At 60.1% G+C, this 20,009-nt stretch overlaps 2 protein-coding genes across 7 annotated transcripts; one reads left to right on the forward strand and one right to left on the reverse strand.

The window, feature by feature from the left end:
- Nucleotides 1-19: 19 nt before the first annotated feature.
- On the reverse strand, nucleotides 20-3,653 carry YJU2 (YJU2 splicing factor homolog). 5 transcript variants are annotated; one of them, XM_085517326.1, is made up of 8 exons: nucleotides 3,597-3,653; nucleotides 3,323-3,423; nucleotides 2,525-2,669; nucleotides 2,182-2,312; nucleotides 1,848-2,029; nucleotides 1,490-1,610; nucleotides 615-780; nucleotides 20-495 (listed from the first exon to the last, which is right to left on the reverse strand). In XM_085517326.1, the coding sequence occupies exons 4-8, from the start codon at nucleotides 2,287-2,289 to the stop codon at nucleotides 419-421; spliced, it is 654 nt and encodes a 217-aa protein (XP_085373452.1). In that variant the 5' UTR covers nucleotides 2,290-2,312; nucleotides 2,525-2,669; nucleotides 3,323-3,423; nucleotides 3,597-3,653; the 3' UTR covers nucleotides 20-418. The 5 variants fall into 5 exon arrangements, 4 of the variants coding, with proteins under 4 accessions (XP_085373452.1, XP_085373451.1, XP_015742273.2 ...); XM_085517325.1 differs by having other exon boundaries at nucleotides 594-780; XM_015886787.3 differs by having other exon boundaries at nucleotides 2,182-2,316.
- Nucleotides 3,654-7,421: 3,768 nt separating this feature from the next.
- ZBTB7A (zinc finger and BTB domain containing 7A) lies at nucleotides 7,422-19,257 on the forward strand. Of its 2 annotated transcripts, none has more exons than XM_015886698.3 (3): nucleotides 7,422-7,645; nucleotides 15,181-16,385; nucleotides 18,251-19,257. In XM_015886698.3, the coding sequence occupies exons 2-3, from the start codon at nucleotides 15,196-15,198 to the stop codon at nucleotides 18,699-18,701; spliced, it is 1,641 nt and encodes a 546-aa protein (XP_015742184.2). In that variant the 5' UTR covers nucleotides 7,422-7,645; nucleotides 15,181-15,195; the 3' UTR covers nucleotides 18,702-19,257. The 2 variants fall into 2 exon arrangements, with proteins under 2 accessions (XP_015742184.2, XP_085373682.1); XM_085517556.1 differs by lacking the exon at nucleotides 7,422-7,645 and adding an exon at nucleotides 8,107-8,184.
- The last annotated feature ends 752 nt before the right edge of the window (nucleotides 19,258-20,009 follow it).

Below are 20,009 nucleotides of genomic sequence, written 5' to 3' on the forward strand. Positions count from 1 at the left end.
ACGGACACACGGAGCCATCTGTGGGTCAGACCCTATGAAAGAACCACGTTTATTCACAGATCGGGGCCCTCTGTGGGCACAGCCAACCCCAGCGCTCCCCATAAACCCCCCATAGGAGGGGGCAGAGAAGGGGGGGGGGGGTTTGGCTACAAAAAAGCGCCGAGTTCACACCCCCTGTGGGGGCAGGAAGGCTCCACGCTGCCATCAGCACAGTCCTGTATGGTCCCAGTGCTTCCCAGCACCGCAGTGGGATGTGTTACCCCACAGTGCAGGATTGGGGCCCACAGCCCCACTGCAGGACGGCAGGGGATGACGTGTGGGGCTGGGAGTGCTGTGGGGCTGGGAGTGCTGTGGGGCTGGGAGTGCTGTGGGGCTGAGCAGCTCCGGGCAGGGCAGCAGTGTGTGATCCCGATGCTCCTCAGTCGCTCTCGCTGTCCGTGTAAGCTCCCAACAAGCTGAGGGATGATGTGGTGCTCACAGTGCTGGGCAGGGAGCCTGGAGGGCGAAGGGAGAGCAGGAATCAGTGAGTCCTTCCCAGTCCCATCTGCCCCACAGCGACTCAAACTGGGAGCACTGGGGCTGCCAGACCCCACCTCGCTGCTCCCTGCAGTTACCGGTGCTGGTTGTGGTCCCTCGATTCTCTGCCCCATTAACCTGGGGGTCACTCAGCTTCTGCTTCCTGGCTGTCACCAGTGCAGCCAGCTGTGTCTTGCTGTTCCATTTGCCCACGCTCCGCTCCCAGCTTTCAGTCTTCAGCTTCTTGCTCTGGGGCTGAGGGTCCTGTGGGGCAGAGCGGGAGCATTAGGGGGGTGTGGGGTTGTGATGGGGGGGCACAGGGAGAAGGGACACTGCAAAACAACACGGGCACACAAGAAGGGAGCTGAAGAGCTGCAGGGCTGTGCAGGTCCTATGGCCAAACTGAGCTCCCCTGTGCCCATAGAGCAGCACAGGGCAGGGGAACACAGCTGGGATTAACCCCAGCCTGGCTTATAAACATGGCTGCTTTGATTCGTCCGAATGGACAGGGGTTCCCGCGGGCACGGATTGACATCACAGAGCAGCAGCGCAGGGGGCCCTGTTGGTGGGGATAATCCCTCCCTTGCAAGGCAGGCACTGAAAGCTCTCTTTTGTCCTGCCTGTCCCTAACACGGACTGAAGGGAAGCAAAGGGGAGGCTGCCCCATGCGGCTGATTCACTCCCAGTTACCTTTGGAGGGCTCAGATTGTACCTGAGCGGGGTCTGAGACCTGGGGAAGGCTGAAGGGGAAGGGATGCCTCGTCCTAAGCTCCATCGCAGCTGATGCCGCCTCCTTTGTCAGCAGCCACAGACTGAAATCACCCATTGATCCCTGTCTCCTCTCGGCCCAGTGCACAGGATGCGTTTTCTGAGCTGCTCATGCGTGACGGGCAGCAGGGACAGAAGGAACAGCGCAGAGCCCAGGGCGGCAGAGGAGGAGCAGCGGGTGGATGAGCCTCAGCCCCCTGCTCACCTCCTGCAGCACGTCTGTAGGCCTTGATTTCACCGCAGGTTTGGTTCCTGGCTTTGCAGGCTCTTCATCTGAGTCAGAGTCCGACAGCAGCCGGCGGTTCTGGGCCTGCTCCAACATGGCTCTGCAGGGACAGAGGGCAGAGCTGGGGGTGAGGGATGGTCCCTGTGCTCCCTGCTGGATGCTGCTCCCCACTGCTGGAATTCAGCACCAGGACCCAGTCTATGTCCCCCACACACAAACACACCCCTCAGGCCCTGCCCTCACTGCACAGCCATTGGGGTGCAGAGCAGATGGTAAGATGGAGCCCTTCCCCATAGGGCTGGTTTCACACACATGGCAATGCTTCCAGCCCGCTCACTTCATCTCCTGCTCATCCTCCTCCTGCTCCCTGCGTTTCTGCTCCTCCTCGTATTCCTTGTACTGCTGCAGCATGGCCTCAAAGTCAACGTTTGCCTGGCGCTGGTTGAGCTCCTTCAGCTCCTGTAGGTTCTCCAGAACTTCCATCTCCAGTTTGGAGTCCTTGGTTCGGTTCTCCAGGACCTGAGGAACCAGAAGGAAGCTGGGTCTACACAAGGCAATAAGGTCCAGCACAGCTTCATGAGTGTGGAGAAGCTACGAGGCCACCTTTTGAGCAGGGTACAGCCAAACGGGTGGAGAGAGCTTTGCCTTCTGCAAATAGCATTTTCCAGTACCTTCATGGGGTTGTTCAGCTCCTCCTCTTCCCTCTCCTTCTGCATCCTCTTCTCCTCTTCCTCCAAGAGCTTCTCAGCTTGGAAATTCCGAGTGGCTCCATGTTCCATGGTGTAATCCGTGTTCTCAGGGTCTGTCTAAGGGAAAAGTAAGGCAGCAAATCTTGGAGCAATTCCACCCCAGTCACAATGTGGGGCAGACAAACACCTGCAGCCTCCTGCTCTGCTCCAGATGCACTCAGGGCTCAAACTGTGCTGGGACAGCCGTGTTCCCCATCAGACTGAGCTCAGACCCACATCACCTCCCCATGAAGCAGAAGAAGAGAAAGCAGTGCCAATATTTCACCTTGAAAGTGATCTCTGCCAGACACCGCGTGCACTTGATGTAGAAGCGGAAGATGGGCAGCCCCAGATACACCTCGTTCTGAACCGTCTCCTTGCGGGCATTGAACTTCTTCCCTTTGTAGATGTATTCACCGCACGTCTTGCAGCTAAAGGAGGAGCCCAACATTAAGAGATAAAAGAGACAGCACAGACCATGAGCACATTCACCCCTTTGGATACCTGGTACCTCCAGCCCCTCTATCACCCATACAGTCCATTCCCTCTCCCTCCTCCCTTCCCTTCCCTTCCTCCTTTCCTTTCCTTTCCTTTCCTTTCCTTTCCTTTCCTTTCCTTTCCTTTCCTCCTTTCCTTTCCTTCTTTCCTTTCCTTTCCTTTCTTTCCCTTCCCTTTCCCTTTCCCTTTCCCTTCCCTTCCCCTTTCCTCCTCTTCCCCTTTCCTCCCCTTTCCTTTCCCCTTTCCCCTTTCCTTTCCTTTCTCCTTTCCTTTCCCCTTCCCCTTCCCCTTCCCCTCCCTCTTCTTCCTCCCTCCCCTCCCCTCCCTTCCCCTCTTTCCCTTCCCTTCCCTTCCCTTCCCTTCCCTTTCCTTCCCTTACCCTACCCTTTCCCTTCCCCCTTCCTTTTCCCCTTCCCTTTCCCCTCCCTTTCCCTTTCCCTTTCCCCTTCCCTTCCCTTTCCTCCCCTTCCCTTTCCCCTTTCCTTTCTCCTTCCCCTCCCCTTCCCCTCCCCTTCCATTTGCTGGCTGTATCCCTCAGCTCTATGTAGGGTCTATAACACCCCCCCACCCCGCCCCCTCCTCTCACCGCATGTTGAACGGGGCCATGAGTCGCACCACGTACTGTCGATCCTTCGGGAGCTTCAACTTCGGGATCTTGGCCGGATCGAAATCCGGCGGGTAATATTTCTACACGGACACAATAGAGCGGCGCACAAACGGACACACGGTCACCGATCAGCTCCTGGCCGGGCCCCGAGGCCTGTCCCAGCCCCCAGAGCGCCCCGTGCCCACCGGGAGCCCTGAGGACGCTGTGGGGCCCCCATAGACCCCCCCGTGCACCCACACAGCCCCCAACTCACGTTTAAGACTTTCCGTTCCGACATGGCTGCGCACCGCTCTCAGCTCACCGCGTACACGGAGCTGTCCGCCGCCGCCCGCCGCTTCCGGGATAGGAATCCCGCCCCCTCCGCCTCTCATTGGTGGAGAGAGACGCGGCCTGAAATGATCTCTCGTTTTATTGGTTGATTCTGACGCCAATCAAAGAGCTCAGCCCACTTCCCGGATGTTAGTGTGCCACAGCTTAAGAGTCCGCCCTGCGCCGCGGCCTGAAGAAAGGTTCCGGGGTGGAGAAGGGACGGGACGGAGCGGGGGGTGAAACGGGACATGGGGGGGTTGGGCCAAATGGGAACCGAACCGGGACCTGGGGCCCAGGTCAGAACATGGGGGGGGGCACAGAGGCTGTCAGCAGCGCGGGGGTCTGGGATGTAGGGCCCAGTGTAGGTGCTGGGGGGCACAGCGCCCTCCTTAGGGACCGTGTGAGCCATAGGAGCCGATTAAAGCCCCCCTGCCCTCCAGCTGCCCCCACACTGTGCCGGCCCAGCTCAGCGCCCCACAGTGTTTATGGCCTTACAGAGAACATCACAAGTGTGGGGTGGGGGCAGAGTCCCGGGATGGTTCATTTATGGGCTGTGTGTGACCAGAGATGGAGCCCCTCCAGTATTGCCCATGGTTGTGTGCCTCAGTTTACCCCATCCCATCCCATCCCATCCCATCCCACCCCATCCCATCCCATCCCATCCCACCCCATCCCATCCCCATCCCATCCCATCCCACCCCTCGCTGCCTCCCTTGCTCTGAAGGTTGGAAACTCCCCCGGCTGAGCCCAACAGCCAAATCCAGCCCAAGGATGCAGTGACTCAGAGCCTTTGATTCAAAGGCAGTGATGTTATCTAAGCCCTGGGAGCCTGCTGCCCCTCCCCAGCAAAGCCCAGGATGGGAACCTGTCGGCTCCAGCACCTCCGAGGCTCCTGGGCCAACCCTGTGCTTCATCAGCAGGGTGGGAGAGCCCAGTTTATCCCCACAGGCCCCACTGCACCCCACAAAGGCAGCAGCCCATGGCTTGGTGCCCTGTCCTCACTGTGCCCCAGCCCAGCACTCCTGTCCTCGCTTTGAGGCCACACAGCTCTGCTTCCACTGCTCCCCGTGCAGTGATGGTGGTGGATGGGAGCAGGGTTGTCCTTCCAGGAGCAAATAGGGCCCGGGCTGAGCACAGGAGCTCCGTGTCCTCCCCACTCTGCAGTGTTTGGGTTCACTATAGGGATGCAGCATGAAGCCTTTGCTCTTCCATGCACCCCAAGAGCAGCATCACACAGAGGATGCACTGATCCCAACTGCAGTTCACGGGGAGCAGCAAACAGCCCCAAACCTCACTCCAGTTCCTCCACCATCAGCTCAGTCTGCAGCACCGGCAGCTCCAGGAACACACCGGGTTGCACTGGAGCTGCGCTGGAGCTGCACTGGAGCTGCGTTACCGCTGCCCTCCTCGCCCCTTTGCAGCGTCGCACCTCCCGCAGCCGTAGGGCTGCCGCTCGTGGATCTCCCCACGCAGCCGTTCTCAGCCCCGCAATGGAAGCAGCCCATCACGCCCACCCGTGCTGCCATGTGACGGCCGGGCCGCCCTCCTGCTGTCACCGCATCTGCCTCTGTCACCATTTCCTGTCCTCCTGCGCTCAGCTCAGCCCTCCTTCCTTCTCCCCGACCCACCCCGGCTCCATCAGCGCCCGCAGCCAACGCAGCCCCGAGTCCTGCAGGGCTCCACTCCGGTCCTGAAGTTCTGTGTCCTTTGGGGCCGGTTCTGCTGCCCCTTTTTGTTTTGCATTTGATCATAAACAGCTGCAATGGGGTTCACGATGTGTCTAATGGATGTGTGCCCATAGTGGGGGCTTGGACCCAATGCAGAGGGTGCCATGGGGCTGCTGGTGCCATGGATGTCAGGGTCCCCAGTGCTGAGTGGCTGTGGGGTGCTTATGGGGCCAGGGGGTGCTTATGGGCTTGTAGAGCTGGTCATGGGTCCATTGGCTCAGTTATGGGTTTGTAGGGCCACGGGTTTGTTGTCAGTTTGTAGGGTTGGTTATGGGTCTGTGGGGATGGTAATGGGCTTGTAGGGCTGGTCATGGATCCACTGGCTCAGTTATGGGTTTGTAGGGTTGTGGGTCTGTAGGGTTGGTTATGGGACTGTAGGGATGGTTATGGGCTAGTAGGGTTGGTTATGGGTTTATAGGGCTGCTCATGGGTCTCTAGGGCCATGGGTTTGTAGGGCTGGTTATAGGTTTGTAGGGCTGCTCATGGGTTTGTAGGGCTGGTTATAGGTTTGTAGGGCTGCTCATGGGTTTGTAGGGCCATGGGTCTGTGGAGCTGGTTATAGGTTTGTAGGGTTGGTTATGGCTTTGTAGGGCTGGTTATGGTTCTGTGGGGCTCCTCATGAGCTTGTAGGGCTGCTCACGGCTTTATAGGTCCAGTCATGGGTTTATAGGGTTGATCACAGCGTTTATCAACCTGGTTATGCATTTATAGGTCTGGTTGTGGATCTGTTGGTCTGCTTATGGGGTTATCAGCCCAGTTATGGGTTTATCAGCCCAGTTAGGGATTTATCAGTCTGCTTATGGGTTTATTGATCCAGTCATGGGTTTATCGGTCTGGTTATGGGTTATTGATCCAGTTCTGGTTGTATGGGTCTGGTCATGGGTTTATTGGGTCTGGTTATGGATTATCCATCTGCTCATGGGTTGAATGGTCGGGTCATGGGTTCCTTGCTTTGGGTTCCAGACTTTGGTCCTTGATGAATTTATTGGTCCAGTTATGGGTTTATCCATCTGGTCAAGGATTTATTGGTCCCATTGTTGGTTTATGGGTCCAGTCATGGATTTCTAGGTCTGGTTATGGATACCTGAGAAATGATTGTGGTTCCTGGGAAAGAATATTTAATATTGGGACCCCAGGAGCCTCACGGGGTCCCCATCACAGTGGGGCTGGAGAATGGGTACCCCCATGTGTAGGCTCGGCCCATAGCAATGTATGGGGGTGGGTTTGGGGTGCCCCCACCCTGGGGAGGGCTTTGGGGTTACCCAGGGCAGTGCTGCTTTTCCGGAGTTGCTGCATGGGGGAAAATGAAAGCGGTGGGTGCTGGTGCGTGACAGGGCACAGATGGGGGGGGGTGTCCCCAGCGCTGCCTCAGTTTCCCCATCAGCAACATGGGGGTGAAGGATCCCGACCCCCCCCCCCCCTTCAAAGCCCCCATGGGATCCCCCCAGACTAATGTGGGCACAGGGATGGGTGGTGAGAGCGGAGCCCCCCCCCCAGCAGAGGAGCAGAGTGGGATTATTTAAGGGGGGGCTGCCCTGCGGGGGGGGGGGGGGGGGGCTCCGTGGGGGGGTCAGCAGCCACTTGGGGCCGTTTCTTCCTTTATTTATGGAACACGTACCTAAAGATTCTGTACGTCCAGGTGACATTCCTGTGTCTATTCCTCTATTTCAGGGTTTTCTGCCCAATTTTGCCTCCCCAGGTGACACAGTGTGTGTGTGTGTGTGGGGGGGTGGTACAGGTGTTGGTGCGGTGAAGCCCTGCACGGAGCTGTTCACTCTGCAACCTAATGGTGGACCCTCATTCATGTACTGGGGGGGGGGGGGGGGGGTGCGTGCGGTTGGGGGGTCGTGGGGAACCTCCCCATTCCCTCGTGAGGACGGAGGGGACAAGGGGAGGGGACGGGCAGGGGGAGAAGCGAAGGGGGGGGTGACACGCGGGGGGCGGCTGAGGGGCCGGGCGGACACACGCACAGAACGGGGCGGGAGGAGAAGGAGCGGCCCCCCCCCCCCAACATAAGGCGGGGAGGGGAGGAGGGAAGGGGGGGTGTGGGGGGTCCCCGCCCTCAGCGCGGGGGCGGCGCGGGGGGCGGCGGGGCGGGCGCGGCCCCTTTAAGAGCGGGGCGGCCCCGGCCGGAGCAGGAAGGAGCCGCATACGGGGCCTCGTTGAGCAGCTCCCGCGGGGCGGCCACAGCCCGCTCCGCCCGCACGGCTCGGCCCGGCCCGGATCCCGCTGCCCCCCCCCGGTACTCGGACAGCGGCACGGCCCGGTAATGGGGGGGGATGGGGCTGAGTGAGGGGGGGGGTCGGGGTTAATGGGGTTAATGGGGGGGGGGGCGATAATTGGGGGGGGGTGAGGGGGCTTTATACCGCCCCCCCCCCCCGGGTTCCCCCCGCTGCGCTGTGCGCGTTGTGCTGGGCCGGGTGGGGGGGGGTCGCGGAGGGGGGGGGGGGGGAAGGGCCCTGCGGGGTGCGTGGTGGGGACGGGGTGGGGGGGTGCGCCGCGCGGGGACTCCTGGGAGTTGTAGTTCTGTCCGCCCCGCCGGGCCGCAGGTGCAGGGGGGCGCGGACTACGGCTCCCGGCGTGCACCCCGCTCACGGCGAGTGGGAGGCGCGGTGATGGGCGGCGGGTGGAGCCAATCGGGGCGCGCCCTCCGCCCCTCCAGCCCCGCCCCACGTCGCCGCCCGGGGCCAATGGCGGCAGCGCGGGGTGCGGGGTGTTGGAGGGCAGCGCGGCCGGGCCGGGCGCTGGGGGCTGAACCGGGCCGCGCTTCCAGCCGCCCCCCCCGGCCCGACCCGGCCCATCCCGGTACAGCGGGGCTCATCGGGGCCGGGCCGCGCTCAGCCCCGCGTTGTCCGGCCGTGCCCGCGGTGCAGGCCGCGCTGCCGGGGCCTCGCCGCCCCCCCCTCCCCTTACCGCCCCCCCCGCCCGGCCTCCTCCCGGCCTCCATTGGCGGCGCAGCCCGGGGAAGGGGTGGGGTCGTGGCCGCCGGCCAAGGCTCCCTGTGGGCCCCGCCGGCCGCGGTGGGAGGGAGGCGGAGGGGAGGGGGGGGGGCGGCGGTGGGGGCCGCTGGGTGGGGTCCCCCGGGGCCTCGGTGCCGCCCCGCACGGTGCCCACAAGGTCGCGGTGTTGGGGGGGTTGTTCGGGGCTGTTCGGCGCTACCGGCCGGATTCGGTTTCCTGGGGTTTTTCCACTCGGTTCCGTCCCCTCCTTCTCTCTCCCTCCCTCCGGCGCCCACCCCGCCACCCTCGGGGGGGGGGTTGGGGGCTGCGAGCTGCCGGCCCGGCCCTGAGCGGGGGCTGGATGTGGTTGTGACACTGAGGTGCTGCCCTCGATGCTCTGAGCCCAGCCACAGGCTGAGCACGGAGCTCCATCCCCAGCCCTGGGTAGGGCTGAAGGTTAACGCTTCCTTCCACCCCCCCCCCGGGCTGGGGGTGCTGCTGGGGCTGCCCGTGGTCGGGATGGTTGAGCTGCCCTCATTCACGTGCTCAGCCCGCGGTCACGGTTCTGATCCAGTCCTGCTTCCCACGGGGCGCAGCTCAGCTCCTCACTGTCCTCTGACTTCAGGGCCATCACTGCTTTGCATCATCCCAGCCCTTCAGACCATAACTCGTGATAGAAGCTCTTCGTGACATCCATAGAGCAGGTCTCGGCCTGGAAGGGTTTCCAGCACTGCAGGCAGCTCTAAGGCCGTCCCGTGGTTGTTGGTGTCGCTGTTGTTGTTACTTTGCTGAAGGAAAAGTTGTTTCTCGTGGTCCTGATGGAGATCTGTGCTGTCCGGGCAACCGGGGTGGTTTGTCAGGCAGAGGGATGGATTGGCCTGAGAACTGCCGGGCTTTGCTGGAGATGCCGGGTCTCTTCCAAAGCAATAAAGTGAGAGGAATGGAGAGGTTTATTAGAGAGGAGCCGTTCTCGTTTCACATTCATTGTGGCCCCTGTTCTGGCTTGTCCTGGTGGTGAGGAGGAGCCCAAACACAGCTGAGATGGGGGGATTTTTCCACCCGGTCCTGGTTGTGTCGGCCGTTCACAGAGGGTTTAATGGGGCTGAACCCAATGAAAGTCCCCCTTTGCTGCCTCTCGTTCTGCCTTCAGTTTAATGGCAGCCTGGTCTTGTTGCTCTCCCTGCCACGTTCTGGCCATGGCGGCCTGTTGGCCTCACGGAGCCGGGATGCTCCAAGCTGTGCCTTTATCTTGATTAAAAGTGGCACTCGAGGCCTTTTTCCCCAGTCTCAGGATGCTGCATTTATTGAAAGAGAAGGTTTCAGTGACAATTAACCACCTCCTTGTTATCTGCTTTAGGTAAAGCAATAAACAGTCGCTCCTCGCTCCGCTCTCCGCCAGCCTTAACCTCAAGTGGAAGGGACCGGTTTCAATCTGTAATTAAAACCCTTTTGATGAACTCGATTCAGGGAGAAGTAGCGAGTCGCTGTCTCGGCTGCTCCCGTCGTGCCCCTCTTTGCTTTGTGGTTTTATGGCTCCGTTCCTTACCTGGGAACGATGGGGACGTGGGGCAGAAGGAAACGGGGTCAGCGGGCGCCGTGCTGCTGCTGGAGCACCGGGGCTGTTTGGCTGCTGCTCCTCCAGCTCTGGAGCCGTATCATCTTCCCCCCTGTGCGGCGTTTCAGTTTCCCTGCCTGGCTCCTGGGGCAGAGCCTGAGCTCAGCTCTCATAGCATTGCTGCAGGGCTGGGGGGGGTGCTGGACTCAGCCCTGAGCCGCAGCTCTGTGCTGGGTGAGGGGCTGGGGATGCCCTGGGTGGGCTGTGGGGAGGCAGCTTGCTGTGTGCGGATGGGAGCTGAGCCGGTCGGCGGCCTCACTTAATGTGACAAGGCGTGAGAAACTGGAAACGGGTGCGAGCTGCCCTGAGCTGCAGGTGGGAGCCAAGGGCACGTTGGTGAGATGCACCGCGGATCCCCCGGCTCCGCAGCTTCACTTTGTGCCCCCCCCCATAGAACACATGGAGGATGCAGTGCTGCTGGGCACAGCCCCCTGCAATGGGCTGCACTCCCCATAGCAGAACTTCTCCCTGCTGTGTGGCTCAGAGCACAGCACCCTGCTGGAGCATTGGCTGCTGAGCAGTTGGGATGTTCACCTGCTGCTCTGCCCCTCTGCCACTTCTACCTTGACCCCCCCAGCCCCAGCATTGCACTGAATGCCCGCACATCCCCCTGCATTTCCCATTGGCAAACTGCAAACCAGCCAGTCCATCTCCGGGGTGTTTTGTGCCCTGCTTGGTTTGTTTGCTCAGTGCCTCCCCAGCACAGAGCTGGGTCTGTGCCGAGCGTGGGCTTGTAGCTACAGGTCGTGGCTGCAGCAGCCTCGTGCCCCAACAGGCAGCTGTGTGCAGTTCTCCCTCCGAAGCCACGCTGCCCTCTTGTGCGCTGCGGGAAGCAGTGGAGCAGCGTGAGATGCACTGGAACAGGTTGCCCAAGGAGGCTGTGGGTGCCCCATCCCTGCAGGCTGGATGTGGCTCTGGGCAGCCTGGGCTGCTGGTTGGTGACCCTGCACACAGCAGGGGGTTGGATCTGGGTGAGCATTATTATATACCCAGACTGTATGGCAGGGGGTTGTGGGCTGATGCTCAGTTCCACCCCTTCACGTGCTCTGTCCCTCAGCAGCTGCACAGGGCTCGGTGCTGGGGGATGTTTCAGTTCTTTTTTTCAGGGCTGAACTCTCTGCAGTACAGCACAGTGTATCCCCAGCACCCCCAGCTTGGTGGGGCAGAGAAACCCTTCCCCCTATTTGACCACCCGGTGCTGTCAGGAGGAGCAGCGTGGCTGAGCACCCGGTGGGCTACAGGATCTCCATGTGGTTTCATGGGGAGCTGAGTCGTGCTGTGCCTACACTGGGGTTCCAGGCCCAGTCTGGTGGGTGCTCCATCCCACATGATGCAGTGCAGGCGATGGAGGCTCTCAGTATGGGATCCCAGCAGTGCGGTGTGGTTTGGGTTGGAAGGGCCCTTAAAGCCCACGTGGTCCCAATGCTGGGTGCTGGGACCACCCCTCGGACCCATTCCTCCACGGGCTCCAGCGGAGGCGCATTCCTACTGGATTAAATATGGTCTCTGATGACAAAGGAGAAAATTGGCAAGGAGGTCTGGGTGGAGCAACCAGTTGAAGCTAACCTTGCAACATAGGAGAAGCGTTAACATGGCCTCGTTGTGGCTGTTGGTGGTGCAAATGGCCGCGTGCTGCCTTGCTGTGGGGCTGCTCCTCGCTATGGGCTTGATGTGGGGCTGGGCTGGAGCCTGGTGTGACCCACTGACAGGCAGCAGGCCCCATGGGTGTCCATGGTCTGGGATGGGGCTCCTTGTGTGGTGCTGGCACCTCACCGCCCTCCAAGCACAGGGTTCCTCATTGACAGCAGCCCCATATCTCCTCTTGTTTGGGATCCTACGAGGCTCTGGGTGGTTCTCAGCGCTCTGCTGCCTTCTGTGCTGCTGTGACTTCTCCCTGTTCTGGTTCTGCTGTTGTGCTGGCGTTGTGTTGTGGGTTGGGGTGGAGGTGCTGAGTGGGGCAGCATAGACTCATAGGATCGCAAGGTCAGAAAGGGTCTATAAGATCATCTCATCCAACCATCCTCCCATCACCATTGCTACCACAAGCACTAAGCTGTGTCCCATAGCTGGCCCCATCCTCACTCATCCTTCCCATGCTCATGTGACAGAAGAACCCTCCTCTATCCCATCCCTTCTCCTCTGGGCATCACATGGCAGGAGCTTCCATTTGTTTGGGGGGGAGCAGGAAGCCTTTTTCATCCCTGTATGCTTTATGGCAGCATCCCTTATGGCCTCCTGGAGGGCTCCCAGCCATGGCAGCACCCAACCGCAGCACATCACAACATCTCCCACTGCTCGTTCCTGTTTGGAGCCCATCCCCATACCCTGCTCCATGCCAACCGACGTGGGGTTGTGCTGCTCTTCTCCCCGCGGTGAGAGCTGGGAGTGTCGGGTGTTCGTATGATTATAAAGGGCTCTGTTGGGTTTGCCCGAGGTGCAGGGGCTGCTGAATCACACCCCAAACCTGTCCATCCGGCAGCGGTGATGCAGCGCGTGTGTCACCTGCACGGCTCAGTGCCGGTGGTCGCACACCCACAGCACCCAAATAAAGCACAGCATTGGGGTTTCTGCATCCTCAGGGGGTGGATGAGGCTCCTCCAGCCCCACTTGGATGCTCTGCCAAAGATATCAGCCCTCTGAGCGAGCACAGGATGCAGCTGCCCTCGGTTAGGAAATGGCTGATGGGGGGGGGGTTGCACTCAGCCCATGGGGAGCAGCTCCCAGCACTGCATGGGGAGTCCTTTCAATGGCAATGAAAGCCCATTTTCTCTGCTGTTTGTGGCCCCGAAGGTTCTCCCGACACCCACTGAGTTCTGAGTTCCATCCCTTTGGATCAGCACATGGCTGCGGTTGGGGGATCCGTGGGGTTCAGGGGGGAGTTCCCTGTGCAGGTGTGGAGCAGGGCTGTGCTGTGCTGGGCTTCCCCTGCAGGCAGGAGGGAGAGGCAAACCTCCCCGGCAGGTCGGACCTGGCAGCATTGAGGGCAGCCCGGGCTGCTTTGCTTACCTGGTACAGGTGTGAGTTTGAGTGCGTGGAAATGGAGGCGGTTGTTGCTGTAGCTGGAGGGGGAAAAGCAGCTGGTTTAGTTTTGACATCAGGTCACGGGATGCTGAGGAGGGTTGTTCCCAAAGCGTCTCCTCCAATGCTCTGCCCCAGCTGTGCTGTCTGGGTGGGATAGAAGGGATTTCTTGTTGTGTTATTGAAATAGGGGTATTTTGGGGGGGAGGAGCAAGGGGGCAAAACAGCATCAGCACTTTCTTGTTCCAGCCACGCGTTAGTTCCTGTGGAAGCTCAGGGTCTCCACCTCAGCAGCTCCCATCTGCTTGGCAGGTCCACATAATTTGGATAGTTTAGCTCTAAACCGCCGACAGCGCATTCCTGCTCGGGAGCAGCAGAATTGTAATGGCACCACGGAGGAGCTGCAGCAGCACAGCAGCATTTTCCCCCCTTCCCCGGCGGGCACAGCCCTGCCCTGCTGCTGCCATAACCCCCCCATGCTCCGTGCTGGGGGCTGCAGGGTGCTCTGCCTGCAGGTCCGGCCTCGTGGCTGGGAGGAGGAGAGGGCAGCCGGGGTGATGGCTCCCGGAGTGCACATGGAGAGACAAGGGCTGGCATTGTGTGACCTATAATAGGGGTGAGCTGTTCATAGGGGGGGAAAAAAATGCCCGTTCCTTCAGTTGGTGCTGAGGGAGAAGGCGATGTTTGGGCCTTGGGCAGCAAACTGCTGCCTCTTTTTAGCTTGTTCTTTAATAGCGACATGATTGCACTGATCCCCTCCCGGCACGCAGCAGCTCTTGGAGGGTGCTGAGATTTGTTTTGCCCCACGTGGGTGGATGCAGAGCTGCTGTTCTGCCATCGTGTTGGGCTCTGGGTGCAGCACAGCCCCATCCTTGGGTCACATCCCTGCTGGGGAGCTTGGAGGCGAGCTCTGGCATTGCTGCACAACTCCTCTTCCCAAGCGGCCGTATTTCAGGCTGGCAGCCCCCATTGGGTCGCATGGCAGGGCGCAGTGCTGGCAGCCAAAGCGCAGCCGCTTTGGGGTGAAATGTGGCAGCAGAGACACACAGTCTGGGACAGCCATGCTCTGTGTGGGGGAGGAAGGAGCCGCCTGGAGATGGAGGGCAGGGGCTGCAGCTCCCCACCATGGCCCAGTTCGTGGCCCTCTTCTCCCAATGGGGCGGTCACTGGTCACCACTCCATCACCTCTCCGTGTGTATCACCCAGCGCTGTTGGACACCACCTCGCTGCTCCTCGTGCCCAGCATTGCTCTCAGCTGTGCTGGTTTTTGGTTCTGCTTTTCAGGCCTGGAAGGGTGGAAGGTCCCGTGTCGTGTCATACATCCTCTGGTTGGGGTCCCCAGAAGGGAGCAGGGTGGGGTTTATGGTGCTATTGGGAGGGTGGGCTCCACCCGGGGTGGCTGAGTTGCCCCCTCCCCATCTCAGCTGCCATCTCTCCGACCGCAGGCGGACACACAAAGGCTGTGTTGTGTGAGGAGAATGAGCAGCCACTTCCCCTGCCAGCCCTGGCCAGTCGCGTGACCCCATAACCATTCCCACACCATCCGCCTTCTCCTCCCAGCCCCCTGCCCAGCTTGGGGGTCTCTTCCCCAGCACAGCCCCCTGCCCCGCTCATACAGTCCATCGTGTCCCCAGAGCTGGGTGCTGCCACCACAAAGCCCAAATCCTCCTTGGAGGTGGAGGGGCCCCCTCTGAGGCCTGTGGTCTGGAGGGGAAGGGGACAGAAGTGCAGCTCAGAGCCCCAGTGGCTGAGGTTTGGGGCTCCACCTGGACCCTGGTAGCTGTGGGGTGACTGCTCTCAGCCCCTGGGCAGCTGCTCCCCCTCCAAGCCAGCACCTCTCCTTCTGAATAACCCACAGACCGCAGGCCATGAGTGGCTGTGGGGTTGGGGAGTGGACTGGGAGGAAGCATTGTGTCCAATTGACAGACCCAGGGGGTGTGAGATGTTGGGCTGGCAGGGTTGGCTCTTTCTGTTGGGTTCCATTGTGTCTCACCTTGGGGTGATGGAGAGCATCCCTTTGGGAGCAGCGTGCTGTTGGGTTCTTCAGCTGTTGGAGGGGTTGGGTGTTGTCTGATGGACATGGTTTAATGGGGGAACACTGGTGGTGGTTGGACTGAACGGCCATAGAGGTCTTCCCTGACGTTGGTGATGCTATGATCCAACTAAGTGGATCCATTTCTTCATCTGTGCTGAAACATCTGTAAGTCACTGCATTTCTTCTCTCCGCAGCCTTTCGCATCCACGATGGCGGGCGGCGTGGACGGCCCCATAGGGATCCCATTCCCCGATCACAGCAGCGACATCCTCAGCAGTCTGAACGAGCAGAGAAACAACGGGCTGTTGTGCGACGTGGTCATCTTGGTGGAAGGCCAGGAGTTCCCCACCCACCGCTCCGTCCTGGCGGCCTGCAGCCAGTACTTCAAGAAGCTCTTCACCTCAGGGTTAGTGGTGGACCAGCAAAACGTGTATGAGATTGACTTTGTGAGCGCCGACGCCTTGTCGGCTCTGCTGGAGTTCGCCTACACCGCGACCCTCACAGTCAGCACTTCCAACGTCAACGACATCCTCAACGCCGCCAAACTGCTGGAGATCCCGGCGGTGAGGGATGTTTGCACGGATCTCCTGGACAGGAAGATTCTGGCCAAAAATGACCAGATGGATTTAGTAGATCAAATTGATCAGAGGAACCATCTCAGAGCAAAAGAGTACCTGGAGTTCTTCCAGAGCAACCCCGTCAATGGCCACCAAGGCAGCTTTCCGTGGACCAACCCGGAGTTGAGAGATCTTCAGAGACTCAACTTCCGAGGCCAAGAGGACGAGGAGGAGCCGGACAGCAACGGCTTGGACTTCTATTCACAAGCCTCCCTCAACGAAAGACCAAAGGCGAATGACTGTGATCCCGACAGCAACCCGGCCATGTGGCTGGACAGAGAGGATGAGGAGGCGGCGGCCGCCCCCGGCTCCTTGTTCTCACCTTCTCAGAATGGACATTACAGCAGCCGGGGCCTGGGGACACCAGGAGAAGAGGAGGTGGCTCCTGGGGCCGCCCTGGACCAGCAGGATGCGGGTGACTCCCCCAGCTTCATCCCCACCGGGGACACGGAGGACGACGCCAGGGATATGGATGGGTTGGCTGCCAGCGTCCTGCAGCAGGTGATCAACTCGGTGGGGAGGCAGCAGCTTGGGGACGACGAGCGGAAGGACGATGATGGAGTGGTGGATTATTACTTGAAATACTTTGGCAGTTCGAACGAGAGTGACGTGTATCCGTCCTGGTCCCAAAAGGTGGAGAAGAAGATCAGGGCAAAAGCATTCCAAAAGTGCCCCATCTGTGCTAAAGTGATCCAGGGGGCTGGCAAGCTGCCGCGCCACATCCGCACCCACACCGGCGAGAAGCCCTACGAGTGCAACATCTGCAACGTGCGCTTCACCAGGTAAGGTGTGAGCCCTGTGTGCTGGGATGGGATGGTTCCACCCCAATGGGGAAGCTGGAAGGCGTTCAGAGATGTCTCTGTCTGATGATGGAAGTGGTGGTGGCCTCTGGGTGGCTGGGGATGGGTTTGTACCCACCTGGCTTCACAACGAGCCCACAGCTCCTTGGGCACCGCTTCCATCTGGTGACCTGCTGGGGGATCACTGGGTGAAGGGCTGGGGTTGGGGTTCCTTTGGTTGTCCCAGGCCTTCCAGCATCTCCTCTTTCCACTCCTGGCATCCTCCATTGCCTGGCTGAGGGCGGGGGGTTCCGTGCTGTGCCAGGAGATGTGTGGGCTGCAGGAGGAGCAGCCAATGGCCCAGCCTGCCCTGCTCTGCTCATTGCTCACTGCTCACCTCCTCAATGTCTGGGCAGGATGGAGCTGCTTCCAGCAATGGGGGCCATTCCCTGCAGACCTCGTGGGCTGGAGCAGGTGGCTGCAGGACGTGGGGCCTTGTCCCCTCTGCACCCCGAGAGCCACACAGGGCCGCACCCCGATGGCTGGGGACCCACGTGTGATAGCTGAGGAATGCAGATAATGGCGGGGCGGGATGCCAGCCCTGCAGCATGGCTCGCTGCCCTGCCAACCTCCACCGCCCTGCCCACGCGGGGGGGTCCGGGGCTGCTGCACTTTGTGTGCCCGCACCCAGGTTCCGGCTGCCACACCTGAGTGGTTCAAGGTCCTCGTGTTCCCCCCCCCCCCAACCTCCCCACCCTGGGGTTGTGGCCTCCTGGAAGTGCCACGAGGGCACAGAGTGGGGGCTGTGCCGTGGGGAGGGGGTGGGGTTTGTTTGGGGGTTTGAGGAGCTGATGGCATTACTGCTGTGGTTCTGTCCGCTGCCTTCATCCCATTGCCCTCACCTCCCTCACCCTCCTCCCTTCCCCCCATGACCTTCCCCATCGTGTCTTTACCCTTCTGCCGCCCTCCATGCTGCCCACCAGCTCACAGGAGGCACTGGCTCATTTACAAGCAGAAATGTGGGTGGAAGCTGAGCCCTCAGCCCAGCCTGAGCGAGGCCATAACACAGCGAGGCCATAACACAGTGAGGCCATAACAGAGTGAGGCCATAACACAGCGAGGCCATAACACATTGGGGTCCTATTGGTTTCAAGCTAAAATACATCCTCCTGCACTGCCCCCAACGTGTGGGAGGCCATGTTTGGCTGCACGGAGCCCCATTGGGCGCAGTCTGAAGCAGCCCAGCCCCAAATCATCCGGATTTCCCTTCCAGTGTTGCTCTTCTCCCCTCTCCATTCATCCTCCTCTGTCACACTGCAAACCCTCTCCTGCCCTTCATGGGATGGGGGGCTGTGCTGGGAGGGGAGCAGTGAGCTCCGACATGGGGTAGAGGTGCAGGGATGTTGTGCTGGGGGGGGACACGGAGCTGTGCCTGCTGGGTGGGGACGAATCGCCCACAGCTTTGTGCTGATTTTTGCTCACTTTGCTTCCTGGTTCCTCTGCCCGGATGGGGAGGAGCTGCTCTGCTGGTCCTTTAGAAGAGAAGCGGAAGGGTTTGAGCAGAATTAAACCTGGAGATCCGTGTTGTTTGCTCTCAGCTCCCCGTGGGAGCCGCGTTAGGACCGGCTGCATCTTGGAGCTTTCCATCCTTCCCTCCATGCCAGGTCACCTCCCGGCCTCGCAGAGCCCTCCAGCTCATGGTGGGGGGTGGGTTCATGCTGACCCCCATCTTGCTATGCTGGCACTGCTCTGCTCACTGGGAACAAGCAACAGTCCTGGCTCCGTGACAGTGAGGAGGAGGATGATGCTGAGGAGGAGGAAGGCCGTCCCCACTCGCTGACCGCCCCGTGTCCTTTCTCTCTGCGCAGGCAGGACAAGCTGAAGGTCCACATGCGGAAACACACGGGGGAGAAGCCCTACTTGTGCCAGCAGTGCGGAGCCGCCTTCGCTCACAACTACGACTTGAAGAACCACATGCGTGTGCACACCGGCCTGCGGCCCTACCAGTGCGAGAGCTGCTTCAAGACTTTCGTCCGCTCTGACCACTTGCACAGGCACCTTAAAAAGGATGGCTGCAACGGCATCCCGTCCCGGAGGGGCCGCCGGCCGCGGGTGAGAGATGCCGGGGGGCTGCCCAACCCCACGGGGAACCCGGAGGATGGAGGATTTCAAGGAGGTGGTGGGGAGAGTCAGGAATCAGAGGACACCGTGCAGGGGAACGGCCAAGAGCAGCACTTTGAGGATAGTTCTACTACCGAAGCGTCGGGATTGAATGTAGCAGGAGGGTCGGCCGATGGCAACGTGCCGGGACTCTCCTAAACCAAAACAAAAAACAAACCCAACCAAGCGGCAAACCACCACGACCCACACGAGGAGAGGTGGCACCACGTCTAGTCAGTCCTTTCTCTTCCCGTTTCCTCTTGCAAGGTGTTTCTCCCCCCTCCTCCCCTCCACCCACCCCCTTCCTTTCCTAACCCCCCCACCCCCAACCAGTTTTTGGTTTGTTTTCTAAAGGAAAAAACAACAAAAAAGAAACAAGAAATAGGTTTTATGGACGCCGTTTCCAACCTCCCCATGGCAGGCAGGGCTCCCCCCCCCCCCTTCAAAGTGCTGGTGGGCCGGGCAGGCGCGGGGCTGGGATGGAAAGAGAGCATGGAAAGGAGCTTCCATGTAAAACCCAAAGCTTTATTTTGTGTCCCAGCAGACGTTAAAGAGAGAAAGAAAAAACACAAAAAACAACGCCCCCCCCCCCCCCAAATATCTATCTATGTATCTATCTATTATTTCAGAGAGATATCTATTTAAAAAAGAAAAAAAGTTAAAAAAAAAAACATTAAAAAATATATATATATAAGAGGAAAAAAAAATGCAAAAATAAGAGACGTTTTAGTAAAGGAAAAAGGAAAAAAAAGACAAAAAAAAAAAGGCCAAGAGTGGAAAAGGGGCTCTTGGAAAGGGGGGGTGGGGGGGGAGGGGTGCACGCGGTGCCTCGGGGGGCTGGGAAGGAGCGGGCCCACCTTCCCCCCCCCACCCCGACCCCCCCCACTCTGCCTGCAGAGCTGAAGGGAGGTGCTGGGCTGCAGTGTGGGATTGGGATCGGGTTGGTTTTGGATCGGCCCCCCCTCTTTTTACACCCCCCCCAACCCGGCGCAGCTCCGGGCGATGCGGACCCTCGGGATGATGCGTTTTGCACGGGGATCTCACGGCGTGCGGCCCTGAACCACAAGGGTGGTTCTAAGCTCCTTAACCCAAAGTCTGTTCCCCCCTTAGCCCTCATCCCAGCACCCCCCGACCCCCCCATAGCACCCAGGAACCCTCAGGAATAACGCCCAGCCCGGGGCTGTGGTGCGGCCAGGCCGGGGCTGCCCCTGCCCCATATTTTTAGGCACTCGGTCAGAGCTGCAGTGTTCCCGCACAGCCAGAAAGCACCTAAAAATGGCAGATTCCTTTTAAAAAAGGTTATTTGAGGTCTCTCTTAAAGGGGAAGGAGGGTTTTGGCAGGAGGAGATGGGAGGGGCGAAGGCTGCAGCCGTGGTGGCTTTAAGGCTGCTCAGCGCTGCTCTGCGTCACCCTATGGCCGCCGTTCTGCACGGTCACTGCAGCCCGCTGCCGTTTTGGGGGCACCTT

The sequence above is a fragment of the Coturnix japonica genome, chromosome 16, assembly GCF_054131305.1.
Source record: "Coturnix japonica strain WE chromosome 16, WE-NBRP24, whole genome shotgun sequence".
In the NCBI taxonomy this organism is placed as follows: domain Eukaryota; kingdom Metazoa; phylum Chordata; class Aves; order Galliformes; family Phasianidae; genus Coturnix; species Coturnix japonica.